The sequence below is a fragment of the Lithobates pipiens genome, unplaced genomic scaffold, assembly GCF_037356315.1.
Source record: "Lithobates pipiens isolate NorthernLeopardFrog02 unplaced genomic scaffold, aLitPip1_a1.2 Scaffold_3, whole genome shotgun sequence".
Taxonomy (NCBI): Eukaryota; Metazoa; Chordata; class Amphibia; order Anura; family Ranidae; genus Lithobates; species Lithobates pipiens.
In genome coordinates this window covers 84282070-84305720 of record NW_027507790.1, presented here as the reverse complement: position 1 = coordinate 84305720, position 23651 = coordinate 84282070, and the positions used below count along the sequence as shown (strand labels likewise).

The following is a 23651-nucleotide window of genomic DNA, read 5'->3' as shown; positions in this document are numbered from 1 at the left end:
CAGGATGTGAACCTCATGGCCTCCAGGTTCAGCAGCAAACTGGACAGATGTCTCTAGGAGCAGAGATTCTTTGGTGGAAGCATTGGATGCTCTGATGGCTTCATGGGATCAGTACATTCTGATCTACATCTTTCCTCCTTTGAATCTCCTTCCTTTTCTGTGTTGCTGGAGTTAGATGGAGGACATTCTGGTGATCCTCATAGCTGTGAACTGGCCCATTTGGATGTGGTACTCTGACCTGATCAGAATACTGGCAAACACCCAGTGGGCTCTTCCAGTTTGACCAGATCTCTTATCGCAAGGACCGGTTTACCACCCTGCTTCATGGTCGTTGGGTCTCTCCGATTCCTTAATTCCCACATTGATAAAATCTAGGAAGTTTACCTCCCACAAGGTCTACCATCACACATGAAATGCTTACTTTGCATGATACGGGGAAGGAAGATTTCACCCCAAGAGATAGCCAGAGAAAAGGATCCTTGCTGTTCTGCAATAGGTTCCAGATCAGTATTTGGCCCTTGGTACCATCAAGTTGCAAATCTCCTCCCTCTTATTTCAAAGTCTATTAGCCTCCCATTCATTGGTCAAGGTGTTTTTACAGGGTGTCTCTCATGTGACTTCTACTGTAAAGTCAACTGTGACCCTGTGAGATTTGAATCTGCTGGTCTGGTCTCCTCAAAGACTGCCTTTTGTAAACATCACGGATATTCCCCTTTCTGCCCTAATTCATCAGGTTGCTTCACTTGATTCTATCATCACACCCTATCTGGTCTTGCACAAGGTGGTTTCAGCCTTTCACCTCAACTAGGACATTGTTCTTCATTTGTTTTCTTCAGCTCCAGCATATCATTTGGACATTTCCCTTCACTGTCTGGATGTAGTATGTGCTGTACAGGCTTACCTTTCAGTCACTGCTTCTTTTAGAAAAACTGACCCTTTTATTTTGTCATTTTTGATGGAGCCTGAAAAGGGGGACAAGCCTCTTGGTGGCTCAAAACAGATCATTGTACAAGCATATGGCCTTAAAGATATTAAAGGCATATTTAAAAAAAATAACAAATATGTCTTACCTACCTGCTCTGTGTAATGGTTTTGCAGAGCCTCTTCTTCTCGGATCCAGTGCTCTTGGCTCCTCCCCCTTGACCAGTGCCCCAATAGCAAGCCGCTTGCTATGAGACCACAGATGTGTGCTGACTTCCCAAGCCCTGCTCTATGCGTCCATAAGACACAGAGCTGTGACTCAGCCCCACCCCTGCTCTCCTCATTGGCTACAATTAACAGCAGTGGGAGCCAATCAAAACCTCTAAAAAATCTTAAGCCTTTAAATCCATTTTAATGACAATGACAAGGTCACACCCTTTCGTACAAAGATGCACTGTACTCGACCTTTGATTCCTAAGCAGTAAAGCATCAAGGCCCTGTTTCCCAGATTTACAAGGGCGCAACCTGGCCTTCTTTATATACAGTATGTCTTGTAAGTTTTACCAGGTACTGGAGGTATTCAGGCCTCATCTGATGTCAGTTTCAGGCAGCTGCTCCCAGTTTTACGGTTTTGTTATGTGGACCTGTTAGTGTTTTGTAACTGTTGGCCACCCCTCCATGGGCTGCTTTAGATTGTTTTTGCATTGATTGATTAGATAGATTTTTGTATTTAAGGTAAAATCTGTTATAACGTTGGTCCCATTTATCTCTGTTGTGATCTACTTCTTGTATTGCTTTTCTGCAAAGCTGAAGCAAGATTGTAGTGGGAAGAGATACATTGTATCTGGCTAGCCAATATTTTTTTGTTTGTCCCAACTTTCCAGTCTCCAATTTTCTGAATAACCAAATCCTGTATTCCACCATTTAAACTCTCTTTGTAAAGGTGAACTAACACTTTAACCACTTCAGCTCCGGACCAATAAACACCTTAAGGACCAGAGGTCTTTTTGCAATTTCGCACTGCGCTGCTTTAACTGGTAATTGCGCGGTCATGCAATATTGCACCCAAACGAAATTTGCGTCCTTTTCTTCCCACAAATAGAGCTTTCTTTTGATGGTATTTGATTGCCTCTGCGATTTTTTTTTTTTGCGATATAAATGGAAAAAGAGCGAAAATTTTGAAAAAAAAAGATATTTTCTTCTTTTTGTTATAAGAAAAATCGAATAAACTAAATTTTAGTCATACATTGAGGGCAAAATTTATTCAGCCTCATGTCTTTAGTAAAAAAAATGGCAATAAGCGTATATTTTTTGGTTTGCGCAAAAGTTATAGCGTCTACAAACTAGAGTACATTTTCTGGAATTTACACAGCTTTTAATTTATGACTGCCGATCTCATTTCTTGAGGTGCTAAAATGGCAGGGCAGTACAAATCCCCCCCAAATGACCCCATTTTGGAAAGTAGACACCCCAAGGAAATTGCTGATGGGTATGTTGAGCCCATTGAATATTTATTTTTTTTGTCCTAAGGGATTGAATAATGACAAAAAAAAAAAAATTTTTTTTACAAAAAGTTGTCACTAAATGATATATTGCTCACACATGCCATGGTTATATGTGGAATTGCACCCCAAAATATATTCCGCTACTTCTCCCGAGTATGGGGATACCACATGTGTGGGACTTTTTGGGAGTCTAGTCGCGCACGGCACCCCGAAAACCAATCACCACCTTCAGGATTTCTAAGGGTGCAAATTTTTGATTTAACTCCTCACTACCTATCACAGTTTCGAAGGCCATAAAATGCCAAAATAGCACAAAACCCCCCAAAATGACCCCATTTTGGAAAGTAGACACCCCAAGCTATTTACTGAGAGGCATGTTGAGTCCATGGAATATTTTATATTTTGCCACAAGTTGCGGGAATATTACAAACTTTTTTTTTTTTGCACCAAGTTGTCACTAAATGATATATTGCTCACACATGCTATGGGCATATGTGAAATGACACCCCAAAATACATTCTGCTGCTTCTCCTGAGTACGGGGATACCACATGTGTGGGACTTTTTGGGAGTCTAGTCGCGCACGGCACCCCGAAAACCAATCACCACCTTCAGGATTTCTAAGGGTGCAAATTTTTGATTTAACTCCTCACTACCTATCACAGTTTCGAAGGCCATAAAATGCCAAAATAGCACAAAACCCCCCAAAATGACCCCATTTTGGAAAGTAGACACCCCAAGCTATTTACTGAGAGGCATGTTGAGTCCATGGAATATTTTATATTTTGCCACAAGTTGCGGGAATATTACAAACTTTTTTTTTTTTGCACCAAGTTGTCACTAAATGATATATTGCTCACACATGCCATGGTTATATGTGGAATTGCACCCCAAAATATATTCCGCTACTTCTCCCGAGTATGGGGATACCACATGTGTGGGACTTTTTGGGAGTCTAGTCGCGCACGGCACCCCGAAAACCAATCACCACCTTCAGGATTTCTAAGGGTGCAAATTTTTGATTTAACTCCTCACTACCTATCACAGTTTCGAAGGCCATAAAATGCCAAAATAGCACAAAACCCCCCAAAATGACCCCATTTTGGAAAGTAGACACCCCAAGCTATTTACTGAGAGGCATGTTGAGTCCATGGAATATTTTATATTTTGCCACAAGTTGCGGGAATATTACAAACTTTTTTTTTTTTGCACCAAGTTGTCACTAAATGATATATTGCTCACACATGCTATGGGCATATGTGAAATGACACCCCAAAATACATTCTGCTGCTTCTCCTGAGTACGGGGATACCACATGTGTGGGACTTTTTGGGAGTCTAGTCGCGCACGGCACCCCGAAAACCAATCACCACCTTCAGGATTTCTAAGGGTGCAAATTTTTGATTTAACTCCTCACTACCTATCACAGTTTCGAAGGCCATAAAATGCCAAAATAGCACAAAACCCCCCCAAATGACCCCATTTTGGAAAGTAGACACCCCAAGCTATTTACTGAGAGGCATGTTGAGTCCATGGAATATTTTATATTTTGCCAAAAGTTGCGGGAATATTACAAACTTTTTTTTTTTTTTGCACAAAGTTGTCACTAAATGATATATTGCTCACACATGCTATGGGCAGAAGTCAAATTACACCCCAAAATAAATTCTGCTGCTTCTCCCGAATACGGGGATACCACATGTGGGGGACTTTTTGGGAGCCTAGCCACTTACGGGACCCCGAAAACCAAGCACTGCCTTCCGGATTATATATAAAAAACAAACTAACCAGAGTCACCCGTAACACTTATACGGTGATCAGTGGTGAAAGGGTTAACTAGGGGCAATCAGAGGGTTCAAATTTTTATTAGGTAGTATATGGGGGTCCCTGGCGCTATATAAAAACCTGACGGGGAACCTAAATAACTAACTGGCTAACCAGCGTCACCAGTGACACTTATACTGTGATCGCTGGTGAAAGGGGGTGAAAGGGTTAACTAGCAGCAATCAGGGGGTTAAAACCATTATTGGGTAGTATATCGGGGTACCTAGCGCTATAAAAACCTGGCGGTGAACCTAAAAAAATAACTAGCTACCTAGCGACTGTAGCGACACTAATGCAGCGATCAGAAAAACGATCGCTTAGTGACACTGGCAAAAGGGGGTGAAAGGGTTAACTAGCGGCAATCAGGGGGTTAAAACCATTATTGGGTAGTATATCGGGGTAACTAGCGCTATAAAAACCTAGCGGTGAACCTAAAAAAATAACTAGCTACCTAGCGACTGTAGCGACACTAATGCAGCGATCAGAAAACGATCGCTTAGTGACACTGGCAAAAGGGGGTGAAAGGGTTAACTAGCGGCAATCAGGGGGTTAAAACCATTATTGGGTAGTATATCGGGGTACCTAGCGATATAAAAACCTGGCGGTGAACCTAAAAAAATAACTAGCTACCTAGCGACACATGCAGCGATCAGAAAAATGATCGCTTAGTGACACTGGCAAAAGGAGGTGAAAGGGTTAACTAGCAGCAATCAGGGGGTTAAAACCATTATTGGGTAGTATATCGGGGTACCTAGCGCTATAAAAACCTGGCGGTGAACCTAAAAAAATAACTAGCTACCTAGCGACTGTAGCGACACTAATGCAGCGATCAGAAAACGATCGCTTAGTGACACTGGCAAAAGGGGGTGAAAGGGTTAACTAGCGGCAATCAGGGGGTTAAAACCATTATTGGGTAGTATATCGGGGTACCTAGTGATATAAAAACCTGGCGGTGAACCTAAAAAAATAACTAGCTACCTAGCGACACATGCAGCGATCAGAAAAATGATCGCTTAGTGACACTGGCAAAAGGGGGTGAAAGGGTTAACTCTAGGGGCAATCAGGGGGTTAAATCTTTATTGGGGGGTGATAGGGGGCTACCCTGGACCTAACACTAACTGTCCTGACAGTTTTTACTGTCACAACTGACACTGAATGCATTGATCAGTAAAGAAATGATCAATGCAATCAGTGACACTGTGACTGGGGGGGGAGTTTGTGTGCCTGTGTGTACCTACATGTCAGTGTAGTGTTGGTGCACACTTACTATTAGTCTTCTCCTCGTAGTCCGGTCAAAAAGACCGCCCCGAGGAGAATGACATCACTTCCTCCTTCCTGTGTAAACAATACACAGGGGAGGAAGCTTCTCATTGGCCAGGAGCGATCCAGAGGGGGTGGCCGAAAACCAACGGCCATCCCCTCATCACGGAGCGCTCCTGGACCGAATCGGACCGCCGTAAACAGCGGGAGGGGGTCCGATTGGACCCCCCACCCGCTGGAAGGCAATCACGTAAATCTACGTGATTGTGCCTGCCTGTGCCATTGTGCTGACGTACAATGGCAATACGGCGGTCCTGAAGTGGTTAAAGTGTTTTTTTACCCCTATAATGTAAAGCACTACTAGCCCCTCTATTATAGGCAGGCAGGCACACAGCATTGTAAATACTGTTTTAGAACAATATTCAGGCTGGTCACGTGACTTGTGGCCGCTGTATACCTCTGCTACATGGATACTGCAGAAGGGGCCAAGATCTCCCTCTGATGTCAGCTGGGGAGATCACATGGCAGTAGCCCTAGAAACTGGCCGAGAGTCATGTGACCAGCCTGAAGATCGGGCTAAATCTGTATTTACAAGCCGCATTTTTATAAAAGATTTGTACAGTGTGCTATGCCTGCTTATAATACAGTGCTGACAGTGACCATTGATAATTTTTTATGTATACTAATTGGGGGGGGGGGGACAGAAACAGGGACACAGAGCTGAAAGGCAGGGAGGAGGGGGTGAGGGGGAGAATGGAGAGGAGAACAGAGCAGGACTGCGAATGACGAAGGGACATACTCTGACCACAGTGGTCAGGGCTCAGCCGCCCTAATCTTTGTGGTCAGCACAGAGAGGGGGGACACAGGAAGTGGAGCGATCAGGGAGTTTTTTTTGTTTTACAGTTTAGAGGGGGGCAGATTACACAGCACAAGCACTGTGCTGTGTAATCTGCTTTAAGTGACCAGGATCTGTATTTTTTTGGGGTTTAATTAACGCTTTAAGTAGAATAAAGCTAGAACCTTATTTCACTGCCTGTTTCCCTTTTGCAGATTTTGATTTACTTCGGAAGTGTGAGGGCAAATCTCTTTAAGGCTGGGTTCACACCACAGCGATGCGGGAACGCCGCGAATCCGCGGCGTTTTCCCGCATCGCATGACTCCCGCCGGCAGTTCACACTGCCCTATGCGAACGGCTGGGAGTGTCAATGAAATGTTAATGACACCCCCAGATCCGTCCGCATATCGCAGTGCGATCTGCAGACTCGCACAGGAATCGGATCGCATGGTGTGAACACCCATGCGATCCGATTCTGTTGCGGACCAAAAAAAGGGTCCCGTGCGAGTTTGCTGCGGGAGCGATGTGAATTCAGCCATACTATCTGTATGGCTGAACTCGCATCGCTACGGAGATCGGATGTGATTTGCACTGCAGTGCGGTGCGAATCACATCCGGATCTCCCCCCGCAGCAGTGTGAACCCGGCCTAATGAAGCTCTGGTAGCAGTAAAACCTGACAGAAGCTCTAACCTTTTCCTATTATGTCCAAAACAAAAAATAAAATTGTTTGTATAGATGCATTTTGGTAGGGGTGTGCCAGCCCTAAAGCGTTAATAAATTGCACCTTTAAGTTAAAAAAAATAAAAGTGCAATGACAATGGCATAATATGCTAGTATGCATTGCACATTATAAAATACTTACCTTAGAATGAGGCCCTCCAACGGCACTGACAAGGCTTCCATCTTCACTCGGTTTTTCTTCCAGGTTCGAGTGCTCCAGCCGTCTGATTGGCCGAGCCGCAAGGATGTCACTCCCGGTGAGTCACAGAGTTCTGAAAGGATGGCACAGGTATGCCAGATATTCACTGTACCTACAGGTAAGCCTTAATAAAGGCTTACCTGTAGGTACAAGTCAAAAAGAAGACTTTACTACCACTTTAAGACTGTTTGGGCAAAAGAACAAATACGTGGGGAAAATTATGAGTGTAACTAAAGTCAAAAACTTTTTTTTTTCTATTTTGGATAGAGTAAGGGAGGGTTTTTCTTTTTTCCATCTGTTACCCACTGGGGAGATTTTCCATCACTTCCTGTCCCATATCTAAAAACAGGAAGTGAGAGTAAATTCCTCTAAAGTGAGGTAATCCTTGTGTGTCACCAGAACTAGTGTCCCTTTTAGGATTTTTTTTTTCTCTTTTCACTTTTGATGATAATGATAAACAGAACAAATACAAAGAGTGAATATTCCTAACGGGGGCACAGATAGCAATTAAAACCTTCTAATCCCTCTCCTTCCAATCCAAAACTAAAAAAAAAATGTTTTTACGCTTTAAGTATCTTTATTGGTGTGTGGCTGCTGGAGTTAAAGCAACGATAAACCCAAAACCAATCATTATGTGGTGGCTGCATCAATTTGTTAGATGTACTAGGAGATTTAAATACAATAACAATATCAGTGGCTAAAGCAACTGGTTATGTTCCTCTTGGGATAAAGGTTTCACATAAATTAATAAATAAAAACAAATCATTGTAAGCACCCCTGTGCGTATTAAAAATGGTTTCTATCAACCCTGTAAATGCTACATCTGTGGGAGAGCTTGTTTTATTGAAAAACAGCAGACAATATTCCCACATCTTGCGAGGTGGGCTTGATGTTCCAAACATTGTGAAATAGTGCCAGGCAGCACAGAACTCCCAAATTGTCATGCTCCATCTGACATCCCACTCTGGGTCCTTTTGGAGATCCCAAACTGTGCGCCAGTCCCCGTCTCTGCCCTACTGTGGCTCCCCCTAAACTGCATTCCCCTTCTGTTAGTCCTTTAATGGCACTTAGCCTGAAGCTTGGGGATTTAGAACGGTACTCCGGCAAGCTCATGTCTCCATTTCTCCCACTCCTACCTCTCTTGAACAACCCCATGTATTCTCATGGTGGTCCACTCATGGGTTCTCAGGACCGACACTTCCTCAGACCTCGCACCTTCCCTACATGAACTTAGATTCAAGAGACCCACAAAGCTCCCTTGGCTGAATTTTTTTCGCTATATTCAACTGTGACACTGGATAACTTTTCCCCCAATGCTACAACACTTTCCCGTATCAAAAAACAGCTTTCCAACACACTTGCTTGTGCTCTCCAGGAGCCCCTGGCATCATTTTTATGAAATATTCCTCCTTCGACACTAGCAGTGCTCCTGTTTCTCCATCCTAGGTTCTTAAGTGGGAGCGAGACTTGTCCCCTTTTGACCTTACAGATTGGAGCAAAGCCTGGCATAGTAAAGTTCCCCAATCCTCTTCTGGGGTCCCCCAGCGGCACTCCTGGCTCCTCTACTTGAGTGACCCCATGGAAACCCACACTCGTGCGGGTGTGCTCCCGGCTCCCGCTGCTATCAGCCTAGCCAATGAGGAACCAAGACAGGAGCTGCTGTGCTTGTCCCCTTTGCTGGTACGATCGGTTCAGGTAAGTAAAAAGGGGGCGGGGGGTCTTTGGGGCTGCTACTACGGAAGGTTTTTCACTTTAACGCATGGAATGCATTAAGGTGTAAACCATGAGGGTTTACAACCCCTTTCAACCTTCACCTCCCAGCCTGGGGGAACTTCCCTTTCTTTCCTCCCCCTTTCTTCTCTTACTATACTTCCTCTCATCACCCTGCTACTACCCCCTTTTTTTCCCCTCACCCTCTACCTCAATTTATTATTATTTTTTATTCTTTTTTGTTTGATTTTTCCTGTTTACCCCAATTAGGAGCAGGCAGGTCCACTCCCCTCACCCACCCCAGCCCTTGAGCTCTAGGGCTCAGGAACTCTGTGTTGACCCCTGGCCCCTGTTGGAACATCATTGTTGGTTAATAGTCTACACTCCCTGGGACATTTTTTTTCTCTGTGTTTTTTTGTGAATTTAATCATTGTGTATATTGTTCATATCCCCTGCTTGGGAATCTTGCGACTGTTCTATTTTTTTTTTATACGTCAATAAAAATCATTGTACCAGAAAAAACAGACTTACTGGTGAAACTAAAGGAAAAAAAAAAAAAAAAAGAGAACCAACACAGCCATCACATCTAAGAATTGGTATCCTGCAATATAATATGTGTTTGCTTTTGGGTTTAACACTACTTTAAATTATAAGTTCACCTTTTGTAGAACATGTTACATCCATATTCAGAGTGTAACATGTTACGAACGGACTGGCCCCCTCACCTCTCCCGGATTCCCCCGATTTGACAGCTAGCGGTGATCTCTTAAACCCCCCCAGAAACCCAGCCTGGGCGCATCACTCATTCAGTGTCCTGTGAATGGAAAACTACAAGGTCCGGCAACCTTTGTGCCTGTCATCTTGTCATTTTAAATGAACAACCACGGTGGGGCACACTGGTAGTTCATGCTCTCTTCCTGTCAGATTGTATCTGCTGGCCTGGGATGTTCCGACACACAGATACACTGGCAGATCTGCAGGAGACCTGCATGGTACCGGCAATCTACTGATTGCTGGTGCAATGCTTTACAAGCTCCAAAAAAATAAATGCACATTTTATTTCATTGCAAATAAAATTGCATTTTTTTTTCCTTTTCTTTTCTAAAAATGAACCTTTTAAGCTTTCTTGCAAGGTTTGACAGGAGGCCACTAGAGGCAGTGTGAAGTCCATTAGTATTACCGCAAACTGATTACGGCTTTTACAGCACCAATCTAGCAGGCTCTGTGTTTATTACTACTTCTGCAGACCTGTTTTACAGCCTTCATGTTTGTGTATAGTGTTGCTTTCTATTAGGTGTCATATGATGTTCATCTTATGTTTTATGGGAGGCAGCTTTATTCTCCAGAGGGACTGCTGATTGCTCCATGGAAATAATCAGATGTATCTAAAGTGGTGTCAAGGAGCCTTTCCTATTTTTATCATAGCGATGTTGACAACACAGAAATGCAGAAAACGGTTAGCTGGAGAAATAGCGGATTATAAATGTCACACTGAACTCTTTGATGCAGGCTTTTGTTCAAGACATGTTCATGAGTTTAGTGTTTGTGACAAAAAAATATTGTACATGAAGGTGTTTTTAAAACAAAAATACCAGACTCTCTGGAGTTGCACGTCTCTCAGCAACTTCCATCCGCACACTTTCCAGTATGGATTCTTTGAAAATATAAAATAATGTAATGCTACACAAAAGTATCCTCAGGACATATCATGTGTAAAGAAATGTCAGATCCCTGATCCACTATACCAGGAGAAAGGATGATCCGTGCTCACAGCAGGGAAATGCATAAACATGAGAAGATCCATTATATCCTATTATATCTATTACCTTCTGTACCACCACCCCTCCCTTTAGAATGTAAGCTCTAGGAGCAGGGCCCTCCTGTCCTTTCTGTATTGAACTGTACTGTAATTGTGCTGTCCCTCCCCCCCTCTACATTGTAAAGCGATGCGTAAACTGTTGGCGCTATATAAATCATGTATAATAATAATATCCTACATAATGCATATGGTTTCCTCTGATTTGGGTTATACAGCTTGGTTTTGCTTCCCTTCAGATGGAAGTTGTAGGGCTAGTTGCTATTGGACCCTTTAGTATCCGTGACAGCTTGCAGTCTCTTTGGGTTGCTGTGGATGAGACTATTTTTAGTCTCGTTTGTTAAAGATGCCCATTCTTCTTGGTAAAATGCCCCCAGGTACTGTGATTTTTTGGTTCTCTTGCATTAACTGCATGTTTGAGATCTTCCAAGAGTGGTTCAATGACTTGGGGGTCAGAAGATTTTGATGGCCACTCTAGAGTTGCCACCTCATCCCTTTAAACCTGAACACACATGAATTACACAGGTTCTGTGCAGATAAGGCACCAAGTGAGTTTAATTATCACCTTAATCGGCCACAGAACCTGTGTAATATGTGCTCGAGTTTAAAGGGATGGGGCGACAATCCTAGTCCACTCCCAGAACCTTCACTTATTTTTTATTTTTTGTTGTAGACAAGGAAGTGTCAACTTGACCTTATGTTTCAGAGCATTGTCATGTTAGAAAATCAAAGTACCGCCTATGCACAGCTTTGGGGCTGATAAATTCTAAGTTTCCTATAATATTTTTGGGTAAGCTGCATTCATTTTGCCATCAATTTTGACAAAATTCCCTGTGTTGCCGTAGCTCACACACTTTGGTTATTCGATTTTTCAATATGAAATTTAGGAACCAACCCCCACTTTTAACCATACCAACAAATGCCGGCTCAGTTTGCGTACTTAAAGTATAAAACTAAAGCTAGAACGTTGTTTTGTTTTGGATAGAGGGGAGAGGGATTAGAACACCTGTCAGGTTTCTATTGCTGTCTGCACCCCTAATAGGGATATTCCCCCTGTTTGTCCTGTTTACCATTATCATTGAAAGTGAAAGTAAAAGAAAATCCCACATTTCAGCTTGTCCCCAGAAAAGTAACAGAGGGTAAATCTTCCAATGGGGACACTAGTTCTGGTGACACAGGGATCCCCAAGGAATTCTATTTATTTGCAGTGATTTCCTCACTTCCTGTTTGGCTTTGAGACAGGAAGTGAAAAAAACTCTGCAATGGGACACAGATGAGGAAAAAAAACTGACTGGGGTTATAACTCTCCCTTGTTCTTTCCAAAATGCAAAAAAAAGTTTTGCCTATAGTTCTACTTTTAGGTTGTGTGCCACACCCACAAAATAACCATGAATAAGTACATAGGAAAGGCAGTCTGAGAGGATTTCCACACATGTGTGACTCCATCAACGCCATCTCTAAGATGACTACAGCAGCGAAGGATACAGGGGTGTTGCCGAGACTGAGAAAGACCTGGAGCACCCTTTGGATACTGCATAGACTGGCGAATTGTGGCTGTGGCCAAATGTACAAAAGGTGGGAGGAGCTTAAAGGCCACCCTGCCCTAGGTCAACAATGGGCAGCACATGGAGTGCAGGATTCAGGAGTGGGCAATGCACAGAATGCCTCCAAATAAATTACGCCCTGCTCTTGAAATAATCCACCCCCATGATAAAACAACCTCCAGTACAAATTCCACCTCTCTCTGATTTGTATTCACTAGACCTTGGCTTTGCATTTGCTATTCTACTGGTAGTTCTTTGTCATTATGCTGCAATTACCCACGTTTTTTTTTGTTCTTTTATATAGGTTTTAGGACCTGTGGCTCACCTGCCACCTATCAGATCTGTAGCACAGCGTAGAGGAGGAGAATTAGAGTACTGTACTACATGTCTGACAAGTGGTTGGGATGCAGGGACCGAAACTGCAACCTTATCACGCATCCCAATTAAATTTGATTTCTTCAATCCAAATCATTTTGTTACAGAAGCTTTGACACTTCTCTTTGGTGTACTGTAAATGGGCGTTGTTTTGCTGGAAAAATGGCACATCTTTTAGAATTTCTGGCAAGGTAAACTTATAAATGCAAGTGTACTGAATAATGTCAAATTTATAAGCAATTTGCAGCTTTCCATATACTTGGGTTGCACCAACACTGAGTATTTGCACAAGTGCAATTGCACCGATAGCTGAAATAAAATTCTGGGCTCAAATCAAACTGCCAAGAATCCCATGCGATTTTAACCAGAATGCGGTGAGATATCTGTCCGAATCATATGCAGTTTCCCCCACCACTCCTGTGTGAATTCAGTATAGAAAGACAGGGAAGTGCCATCTAAGTGTAGCAATGGGCAAACAGTTTATTATAAAATGTTCTAACATCTCACGTGTTATAAGTACATAGCTAGCATGTCAGTCAAATCTGCACCGTCATGGTGCCCCCAGCCTGTGGGGCCCGCCAATGATGGAAAACCATGGCCACTTGCTGTTCTCACAGGGCTGGAGGTCATGTAGGAACCCTGTAAACCAGCTTGGAGCGCACACTTGTGCCACGTACACACGACCGGACTTTCCGGCAGACTAGGTCTGACTGACTTTTCGTTCGAGCTCTGACGGACTTTCAAACAAACGGATTAAGTCCGTTCGAAAGTCCGTTTGTTTTGAACGTGATGGCGTAAGACGGGACTAAAAAAAGAAGTTCAATAACCAGTAGCAAATAGCTTCCCCTGTGACGTATTTTGCCTGTTGGACCAGCATACAGACGAACGGTTTTCCCGATAGGAATGGAGTCCGTCGGACAGATTTGAAACATGTTCTATTTCTAGGTCCATCTGATTTTATTTATTTTTTTATGAAAACTGATCAGATTAGCCCACACACAATCGGGATTGTCCGACGGACTGATTCTGTAGGACCTAGTCTGCTCTAAAGTCCGGTCATGTGTATGCGGCATTGGATATAGGGTGGAAGTGATTTCAGCATGGGGGCGGACCACCTATACATCTCCCCTAGCCATGGCAAGCAGCCATGGTTTTTCATCATTTTTCATCACCCACAGGACAGGGACGCCACGACTGTGCAGATTTGGATTTGATATGCGAGATATACACTTTTAACATGTGAGTTGTTGTTTCATTTATTAAAAAAAATTCTATGTTTGTCCATTGCTGCACTGAGATGGTGGCGCTTTCCTGTCTTTCTATACTGGGTTCACACAGGAATAGTGGGGGATTTTCTGCAGTGCGATTTGAGCTCATTCATTTTGTATAGGCTCAGATCGCACTGCAAAGGTATCGGTACTTAGTATCAGCAAGCACCTGACCAAAAGTATCGGTACTCATACTTGCTAGTAACTACCAAATGCAATACGGTTTGCGATAATATATAAACCTAAAACTGAAATTGTATTGTAATTTTTTTTATTGCATTTTATTGTATTGCAGCTTACACCTTTTAAATATGGTGCCTGCATTAGCTTATTTTTTTTTATGCATAATATCAAATAAATCCCAGTGTATACACCTTTATAGTCATGTGGGTGGCACAGATAAAAAAAAAAAAAAAAAAACAATACAAAAAAAGGAGGAAATTAACAACTTAGAAAGGAACTGAAAGTGGAGCATGCTCTGCAGACATGGCAACAGCTGGTCTACACAAACCCATGCTACAGCAGGGCACAGACAGGAAGGGAGGGACTGAACAGCAGGATCAACTAGGATTTGTGCAGAATACAGAAAACCAATTCCATAATAGTGGATTGAGCATGAACAGCATATAATACAATATGTACTGGCCATTTTTAATTATGTAGATTTAATGACACTTTGATTATTTCCCAAAACAGTTGCATTCGAGGCATGCTATGATTGATAACTGTCACAGTTGAACGCGCTCTCAACCAAACTGCAGGTCATTAACTGACTGGCGTCATAACTGATCACATGGCAACTGCAGATCAAACAAGATCAAACAGAGGCTCAGATGGCAGCATTCTTGGCTGTAAAGAATATGAGGGTTCAGTTCCGATTTAAATCTACAGATGAAATGCATAGAGAACTGTTTTACTTGCCAAAGGCTACTTTCACACTGGGGCCATGTTGCGTTAGCAGTAAAGCGCCGCTTTACCATTCATTTTAGCAGTGTTTTTCAGCCACTAGCAGGGCGCTGCTAAAAATGCTAGCTGTGTGTGTGTGAATTAGCTCGTGGGGTTCACGTGGGGACAGTCAGCAAATGGGCACTTTCTTAAAAATCTGGTGGATGCCAGGTTTATTTGCAGGAGGTTTGCAAAATAAAAACAAACAAACAAACAGTAAATTAAATCCTTGCCATCCATCGCTAACTAAACAAGTAGTCTACTCTCTGTGTAGTGTACACTGCAGGGTTGGTCCCCATCACCCACAAACCATGCGTAAAAGCAAACCTTTAAGTCCACCACTCAGAGCTCCTCTCAAAACCAGAGCAACCTGCTGTGCTCTCTTCCTGGATATTTAAAGTCCAGCTGACTGTGGACTCCAGTGTACCCGAACATCCGGACCGGAATCCAGCTTGCCACAGAAGCTGGAAAAACTGGGCCGGATTCTGGTTCAGTCCCAATGGAACGAATGTGAGGTGAAATGTACCTATTGTGTATCTCACCTCGCATACTATCACAATATATATAATGTTTGGGGGTTCTAAGTAATTTTCTAGCAAAAAATACAGAATTTTATCTTTTCTCTATCTCTGTCCTGAGGAATGTCTTTTTTTTTTTGACAGCTCTGGCTCTGCACTGTTTATATAGAATCAAGGAAATGTCAGTTCAGATTGAGAGGGGGGTTGAATCCAGATCTTTTTAAGACCCCTTTCACACCACACCGCCCTTTGCGTCGGCGGTAAAACGCCGCTATTTTTAGCGGCGTTTTACCGCCAGATTTGCAGCGCATTTCGGCCTCTAGTGGGGCGCTTTTACCCCTGCTAGCGGCCGCGAAAGGGTTAAAACAGCCGGCAATTCCCCCGCAATATCTGTGTTTTTCCGGCGGCATTACAGCGCTGCCCCATTGATTTCAATGGGGAGCAGCAGTGGAGGAGCGGTAAACACACCGCTCCAAAGAAGCTGCTGGCAGGACTTTTTTCTGACGTCCTGCTAGCGCACCGCTGTAGTGTGAAAGCCCTCGGGGCTTTTACACTACAAACAATGGTGAAGCTTCTTTAGGGCGGATTGCAGGCGCTATTTCTAACGCTATAGTGCCTGCAAAACGCCCTGGTGTGAAAGGGGTGTAAATGATTAATCGTGCAGCTCTAGTATGCCTGTGTATGTGGGGAGGCTCAATTTATTTATTTTTTTACTTTTTATGTGTGTTTTTTTTCATACTTATTTTATTGCTATCACACAGGGGACCAATAGTCCCCTATGTGATAGCAGATATGTGACAGGTCCTCTTTGGGGGCGAGGGGTGCAGTGTGTGCAAGAAGAGGACAGAAGAGCAGTATACATAGTGAGGGGGCAGTCTGTATATACAGGCTCCCTCACTTGCTGACTGCCATTGTCAGCTTTTAAATGTAATTGCCGGCTCTTTTTTTTTTCTTTTTTTTTTTCTTTAATACTTAATCGTGCCGAGAAGGAGCTGTCATGGAGCCTGCCACTAAATTGAACAAAGGGGTGGGGTTACCCAGTGTGCAAAACGACCAAACATAATTTAATAAACTGGATTCTAAAAATTCTATTTTTTATTTTCTTAAATTAACATTTTCTGATAGTATGCATTCTGCGCAGTGCTAATTTGTAATATGAATTGAAGTGACGTATAATATTTGTAATGTTGTACATGTACAGTTTTGTCAATAACCACCTGTTTTTGTCTTTGGCTGTTGCAGGCGGGGGCCAGTTCCATGTGGGCGTCTTGCTGCGGGCTGCTGAATGAAGTCATGGGTACTGGTGCTGTGCGAGGGCAGCAGTCAGCATTTGGAGGTGGGGCAGGTCCCTTTAGATTTGCACAGAACGCAGATTTTTCACCATATCCGTCTTCATCCTCCACCATTGTGTGTAAAGCATGTGGCCTGGGCTTTTCTGTTTTTCGAAAGAAGGTAAGCTCATGTTTGATGCAAAATGACATGTACACCAAAGATTTGTATATTGCCATAAAGATGGTATGCGATGAAAGATGATTTTTCACCTAAAATAATAAAAAATAAAATATATATACATAATATATATAATTATTATTATTATGTTTAATTATGAAGAATATGTAAACCCAACATTTCATATTCATGATAAGTGCCTGCTGTACCATGTACATGTATGAAAAAATACTCTAATGTCATATTGCTTCCTTTGTGTGAAATCCCTGGTGTTCGTGCCAGTCCCTCTGCTTTCCTATTAAAAACTGACCACATTAGGCAAGAGAGCACAGGGTGCAATGTGTCCAGTGCGTCTGTGCCTTTAAGGAGGGGTGGGTTCCCTCCAGGCTCACCTGCCTTCTATCCATTTTTATGTATGTGCTTCTACTTTTGGAGGCTCTCAAAAATTTGGGACTGCAGATAATACTGGGGTGCCGTGGAGTGGCTCTGCAGCTTATACAAGTATTTGCAAATGTGTGCAAACGAAACCCCTGTTTTTAATGCACACTATTAGACAGGATAATTTGATTGGTTGCAGGCTGGTCGGTAGGTTCAGCTGGGAATTTATTTGGTTCTGTCTGACATGTGTTGCCCTTCCATGTGCTCCTTGCTGCAAAGGTCTGTTAGAGGTGGCCATTTGATTGTAATGAGAGCACAGTGTGATCAGTTCGCAAGCTGTGCTGGGAACTTAGCCTGCTCTCCTCCAATGATCATACTTGTCTCCTGACACACACCCCCCCCCACCCCCCCTGACGCAGCCAATCACTTGGAAGATAAGTGAACTGCTATTTCTCCTCCCCTAGCTCTCCTGCAGCTGAAAACAGAGGGAATATGATCACTTATTAAAAAAGGGGAAAGAAAAATGTATTTATAATGTTTTTATATCTACAGTATATACAAATGTTTTTCCTTTCATTTCTATTTTAAACTGAATGGGTAGTTTTACAAGGTGAAGGTTTACATATACTTTAGTGACTACTATAACACCGGTGAGTTAACTGATTATGTACTGTAGTGGTAGATTTTCATATGGTACAAAAGTATATAAGCTGACACATGGAATATGTTTTGGGTCCTTTACATGTGGTAGTTGTGCTTGTGACACCCCATTTCTCCTGGAGAACCAGAGTCTTCCCTTTATTTAGAACCCATGGGAGTCGTTTCTTGGTGCACACCTATGATAGTGGTGTACCTAGAAGCTCGGTCTCACTCTGACACCAAAAATGTGATTGCTATTAGTCTGACTGTACTCCTAGGGACCCCATCTATATGGAGTTCTTCATTTTAATGTGTGTCCTGACAATCATTCATAATGAAAACTCTTGGTTATAGAGTCATTTTGTTTTTGTACCCATATTGGCCCTGGTGTTTGAACCTCGGTCCGGGTTTTATTGCTATCTGTGTCACCGTTGAGGAGATTCATGTTTTTTATTTGTTCTGGTAACCATTGTCTTAGCCCTTGTACACACGGTCGGAGAATCTGTCGGAATGTGTCCTATCGGACTGTGTTGTCGGATAATCCGACTGTGTGTGGTATGCATCGGACTGATTCCGTCTGAATATCCGTTGGACCCAATTTTCCAACATGTTGGAAATATTTCCCGACCAACTGGTTCGATTGGACATACTCCGATCATGTGTAGAGAATTTTGATCGGACCAAGTGGCACACATGCTCAGATCAAATTCCTACATCAAAGCTATTGGCTACTAGCCTGAACGTAGTCCCATCGTAACGAAATTACATCATCACGTTCTGAATGATCGGATTTTTCGACAACTTAGTGTGTATGCAACAGTTTCGGACAAGATCCGACGGACAAAATCCGACGGATTTGGTTGTCGAAATCTCCGACCGTGTGTACAGGGGCTTAGAGATGGGAAGTGACACAACATTCCAAAAGTTTACAGTTGTCAACAGAACAAGAGGTTAGGGAAAAACGTGTTGTGATCGGATGGTGCCACCATTGATTTCAAAGTGATCAACGAAGCCTTCAATTTCACCTCATGTTGTTACAGAAAAGAATTGTCATGGCTGGGAATCTTCTTCTTCTTTTTTTTTTTTTTTTCCAGGTCACAGTATTTCTTTTGCAATTAAATTTCTCGCACGATTTTCCCATCATTGATTAGAAATTTGTTAGTTTTTCATAAAATTTCCAACATGCCCAAACACTCAAATTCAATGGTCGCACGAAAATTCTTAGTTATGATTTTATTTTTTTATTTTTTTTAAGTTATATTTATTGTCATTTCAAGATGTGAACAAAACACTACAAAGCCTATTGGGCATACTCAGGCTCAGTCACTACCAAACTAAGTGAGAAAAAAGGAAAAAAATAAAATAAAAAAAAAGGGCAAGGCATTACATATAACATGCATAACTAACTAAACCACTGTACGCTAACCCACCTGTGTAGAATATCCAAATCAATCTGGCGATTCTACATATACCCTACAAAGCTTACTTTAGATACTTATGAGATAAAGTGTACATTATAATTGCATATTTGCATTTGCACCCCCCCCCCCCCCCCTCCCCATGACTATTGACCGAGTAACCCAGGGGTGTTTATGAGATCAGAGATGCCACTCGGTACTTAGTGGAACGATACTAATCGTCCATCGAGTCTGCATTAGTGGACAGGGAGTCCCTCCAAATATCCCATACTTTGTGTAATTTTTTGGCACAACCGCGGGACAGGTAGTTAGCCTTGCATAGTAGAGCCGCATTCACTAACCTCTTCCAAAAATGTGAGGGTGCAGATGATGCCTTCCATCTGAGTACTATCGACTTACTGGCATAGTAAAGTAATGATCCTAGCAGGGTTCTGATTGCCCGGTGTGGGGCCAGGGGTTCCACAAGTCCCAGCAGACATACCTCTACAGACAGTGGTACAGGAACTGTGGTGATGGTCAGAATAGAATTGGTTACCTCAGCCCAAAAAAGTTTGCTCTGAGGACAGCTCCAAAATATGTGAATAAAGTCCGCTGAGGATGAGTTGCATCTCCAGCAGGAGGCAGGAATAGAAGGATACATTTTGTGCAGACGCACAGGCGTGTAATATACCCTATGTATTATTTTAAATTGCACTAATTTATCTTTAGCTGATACTAGCTGTGAAAAGGGACACTCCCACATTTCTTCCCAATCTTCAGTGTCTAGTGTGGGGAAATTGACCACCCACTTTGCCTTAAGGTTTTCTAGTCTCGTGTGTGTGTGTGTGTGTTAGGAAGTAACGCTTTATATATGGTGGATAAGGGCTTTGGTAGAGCTTTGTCCCTGAGCAGAGTCTCCAGATTCGATGGGTAAAAGGCAACTTGATCATTATAAAACTGAGTGTTAAAGGCGTCCCTAAGCTGCAAGAATCTAAACAAGTGTGAGTTGGGTAAATCATATTGTTGTTTCAACCGGTCAAATGACAGTAGTCGGCCTTCCAAACAGATCTGATTTATATATTTGATGCCCTTGCATGCCCAGACACTAGGGTCGGGAATGGACCCAAATTATGGCAATTTTGGGTTAAACCAAAGAGGGCTGTGCGGGGATATATGTCCAGAAGTCATGGGTCGCATGGAGTTTGCCACCGACCACGCCCGTATGACCTCTCTCATTGCTGTTGTAAGAGGGAAGGGAGCTCTAGTACCCCGGTAAAGTAGGTTCCTTAGCGCCTCATATGACCCCAGATGTGCTGCTTCCAGAGCCACCGCTGCATTGGACTCATCAGAGACCAGCCAGTTGTGGGCGTGGGATAACAGAGCCGCCACAAAATAGGAGTGAAGGTCGGGGAAAGCCAGGCCTCCCTCTCCCCAAGGTCTCTGTAGCACCGTCAGCCTGAATCTTGGCTGACCGGTTCTCCAGAGGAAAGATAATAAAATGGTGTTTATCAGGCGAAATACTTTTTTGGGGATCCAGACAAGGGAGTTATGATTTTTAAAAGAAAATTCTTACGAAATTCGACCCATGTATGGCCAGCTTAAGAAGGAGATTTTATTTTGCTTCATATTTTTGTCCCCATAACAGAAAGTTAATGCGTATCCCTTGAATGGAACACAAATCCCAAGAAAATAAACCCTGACAGATATGTTAGCCATTTCCTACTCTATCGAAAAATATGTTTTTTGATATACATTAGATATCGCAGGCAGTATAGTGATTAAGTGGTTTGCACTAGGGTCGTTGCTTAAAAATCCCAGCCATGGCACTACCTGCATGGCATTTGCATGTTCTCCCTGTGCCTGCATGGGTTACCTCCGGGTACTCCTGTTTCCTCCCACACTCCAAAGACATGTTGGTAGGTTAATTGGATCTGTCTAATTTGGCACTATATACAGTGAGGGGAAAAAAGTATTTGATCCCCTGCTATTGTACGTTTGCCCACTGACAAATTATCTTTCTATAATTTTAATGGTAGGTTTATTTTAACAGTGAGAGACCGAATAACAAAAATATCCAGAAAAACGCATTTAAAAAAAATATATAAATTGATTTGTATTTTAACCACTTGCCTACAGGGCACTTGCACCTCCTTGCTGCCCAGGCCATTTTTCAGCTTTCAGCACTGTCGCAATTTGAATGACAATTCCATGGTCGTGCTACACTGTACCCAGGTGAAATTTTAATCATTTTCTTCACACAAATAAATCTTTCTATTGGTGGTATTTAACCGCTTCAGCCCCGGAAGATTTAACCCCCTTTATAACCAGAGTACTTTTTACAATTTGGCACTGTGTCGCTTTAACTGACAATTGCGCGATCGTGCGACGCTATACCCAAACTAAATTTGCACCCTTTTTTTCCCCCACATATAGAGCTTTCTTTTGGTGGTATTTGATCACCTCTGCATTTTGTTTATACCCCAAAAAAAAAAAGAACAGCGTCAATTTTGAAAAAAAACACTATCTTTTACTTTTTGTCATGATAAATATCCCACATTTTCAAAAAAACTTTTTTTTCCCTCAGTTTAGGTCGATATGTATTCTTCTACATATTTAGGGCCATAGGGCGAAGCGAAGTAACATAACGTCATTTCACCCGGCTGTGCCATTCTGCAGCAGTAAAACTGCGGTTGCTGGTTGGCTAATGGTTAATCACTTTTTACAAAAAAAAAAGACCATCAAATTTGAAAAAACATTTTTTTTTTACTTAGTTTCTATCAGTACATTTTGTAATTAAGTAATTTTTTTTTCCTTCGCTAATGCACGCTGATGAGGCGGCACTGAAAGGCTGAACCGGTGGCCACTGATGAGGTGCCAGTTATGGGCACTGAGGCGGCACTTATGGGCACTGATTAGGAGGCGCTAATATGCAGCTCTTATGGGCATCGATAGGTGGCACTGATAAGCACTGAGAGGTGATACTCATTAGCACTGTTAGGTGGTACGGATAGGCAGTAGTGATGGGCATTAATGGGCAGCACTGATAGGCGGGACTCATAGCCAGTACGGTCTGGCATCACTAATGGGCACTGATTGTTGGCACTTGTGGGCAGTGGTGAGCACTGATTGTTGGCACTAGTGGGCACTCATCGCTGGCACTGATTTGTGGCATTGGTGTTGCTATTGTAATCAAGGCACTGATCATCATGTGTAGATGTCTCCTGTGAGGAGATGCCGCTGATCCACTCTGTCAGTGTGAGGCGAGGAGCGCCGATTACCGGAATCTCAGAGTTTACATGTGACCGGCTGTGATTGGACACACCAGATCACATGGTTGAAGAGCCACAGATGCAACATGGCACAGATGCGAGAACGGACATTCTAGGACGCCGTCATATGACGTTGTCCCAGAACAAGAGGTGGCAACTAGTTAATGAGCAAAATAAGTATTTGATCCCCTATCAATCAGCAAGTTTTCTGGCTCCCAGGTATCTTCTTTACAGGTAACAAGCTGAGATTAGGAGCACTCTCTTAAAGGGAGTGCTCATAATCTCAGCTTGTTACCTGTATAAAAGACACCTGTCCACAGAAGCAATCAATCACATTCCAATCTCTCCACCATGGCCAAGACCAAAGAGCTGTCCAAAGATGTCAGGGACAAGATTGTAGACCTACGCAAGGCTGGAATGGCCTACAAGACCATCGCCAAGCAGGTGACAACAGTTGGTGCAATTATTCACAAATGGAAGAAACACAAAATAACAATCTCCCTCGGTCTGGGGCTCCATGCAAGATCTCACCTCGTGGAGTTTCAGTGATCATGAGAACGGTGAGGATCAGCCCAGGACTACACGGGAGAATATTGTCAGTGATCTGAAGACAGCTGGGACCATAGTCACAAGAAAACACTATGCTGTGAAGGAATGAAATCCTGCAGTGCTCGCAAGGTCCTCCTGCTCAAGAAAGCACATGTACAGGCCCATCCGAAGTTTGCTAATGAACATCTAAATCATTCAGAGGAGAACTGGGTGAAAGTCTTGTGGTCAGATGAGATCAAAATCAAGCTCTTTGGCGTCAAAACAACACCATTTCCACCGTCATGACAATGACCCAAAACACATGACCAAGGCAACAGAGGAGTGGCTCAAGAAGAAGCACATTAAGGTCCTGGAGTGGCCTAGCAAGTCTCCAGACCTTAATCCCATAGAAAATATGTGGGGAGAGCTGAAGGTTCAAGTTACCAAATGTCAGTCTTGAAACCTTAATGACTTGGAAAGGATCTGCAAAGAGAAGTGGGACAAAATCCCTCCTGGGATGTGTGCAAACCTGGTGGCCAACTACAAGAACT

General features: G+C 42.9%; 1 protein-coding gene across 3 annotated transcripts in view; it reads left to right on the top strand.

The window, feature by feature from the left end:
- RNF34 (ring finger protein 34) overlaps positions 1-23651 on the top strand; it is a 72590-nt gene that overhangs the window by 4994 nt on the left and 43945 nt on the right. The window contains exons 2-3 of one of the 3 annotated variants that reach the window (XM_077461979.1): positions 7271-7354; positions 16683-16892. In XM_077461979.1, coding sequence (XP_077318105.1) covers positions 7271-7354; positions 16683-16892 — 294 coding nt within the window. The remainder of the gene's footprint in view (positions 1-7270; positions 7355-16682; positions 16893-23651) is intronic. The other 2 variants (XM_077461980.1, XM_077461981.1) reach the window with 2 other exon arrangements.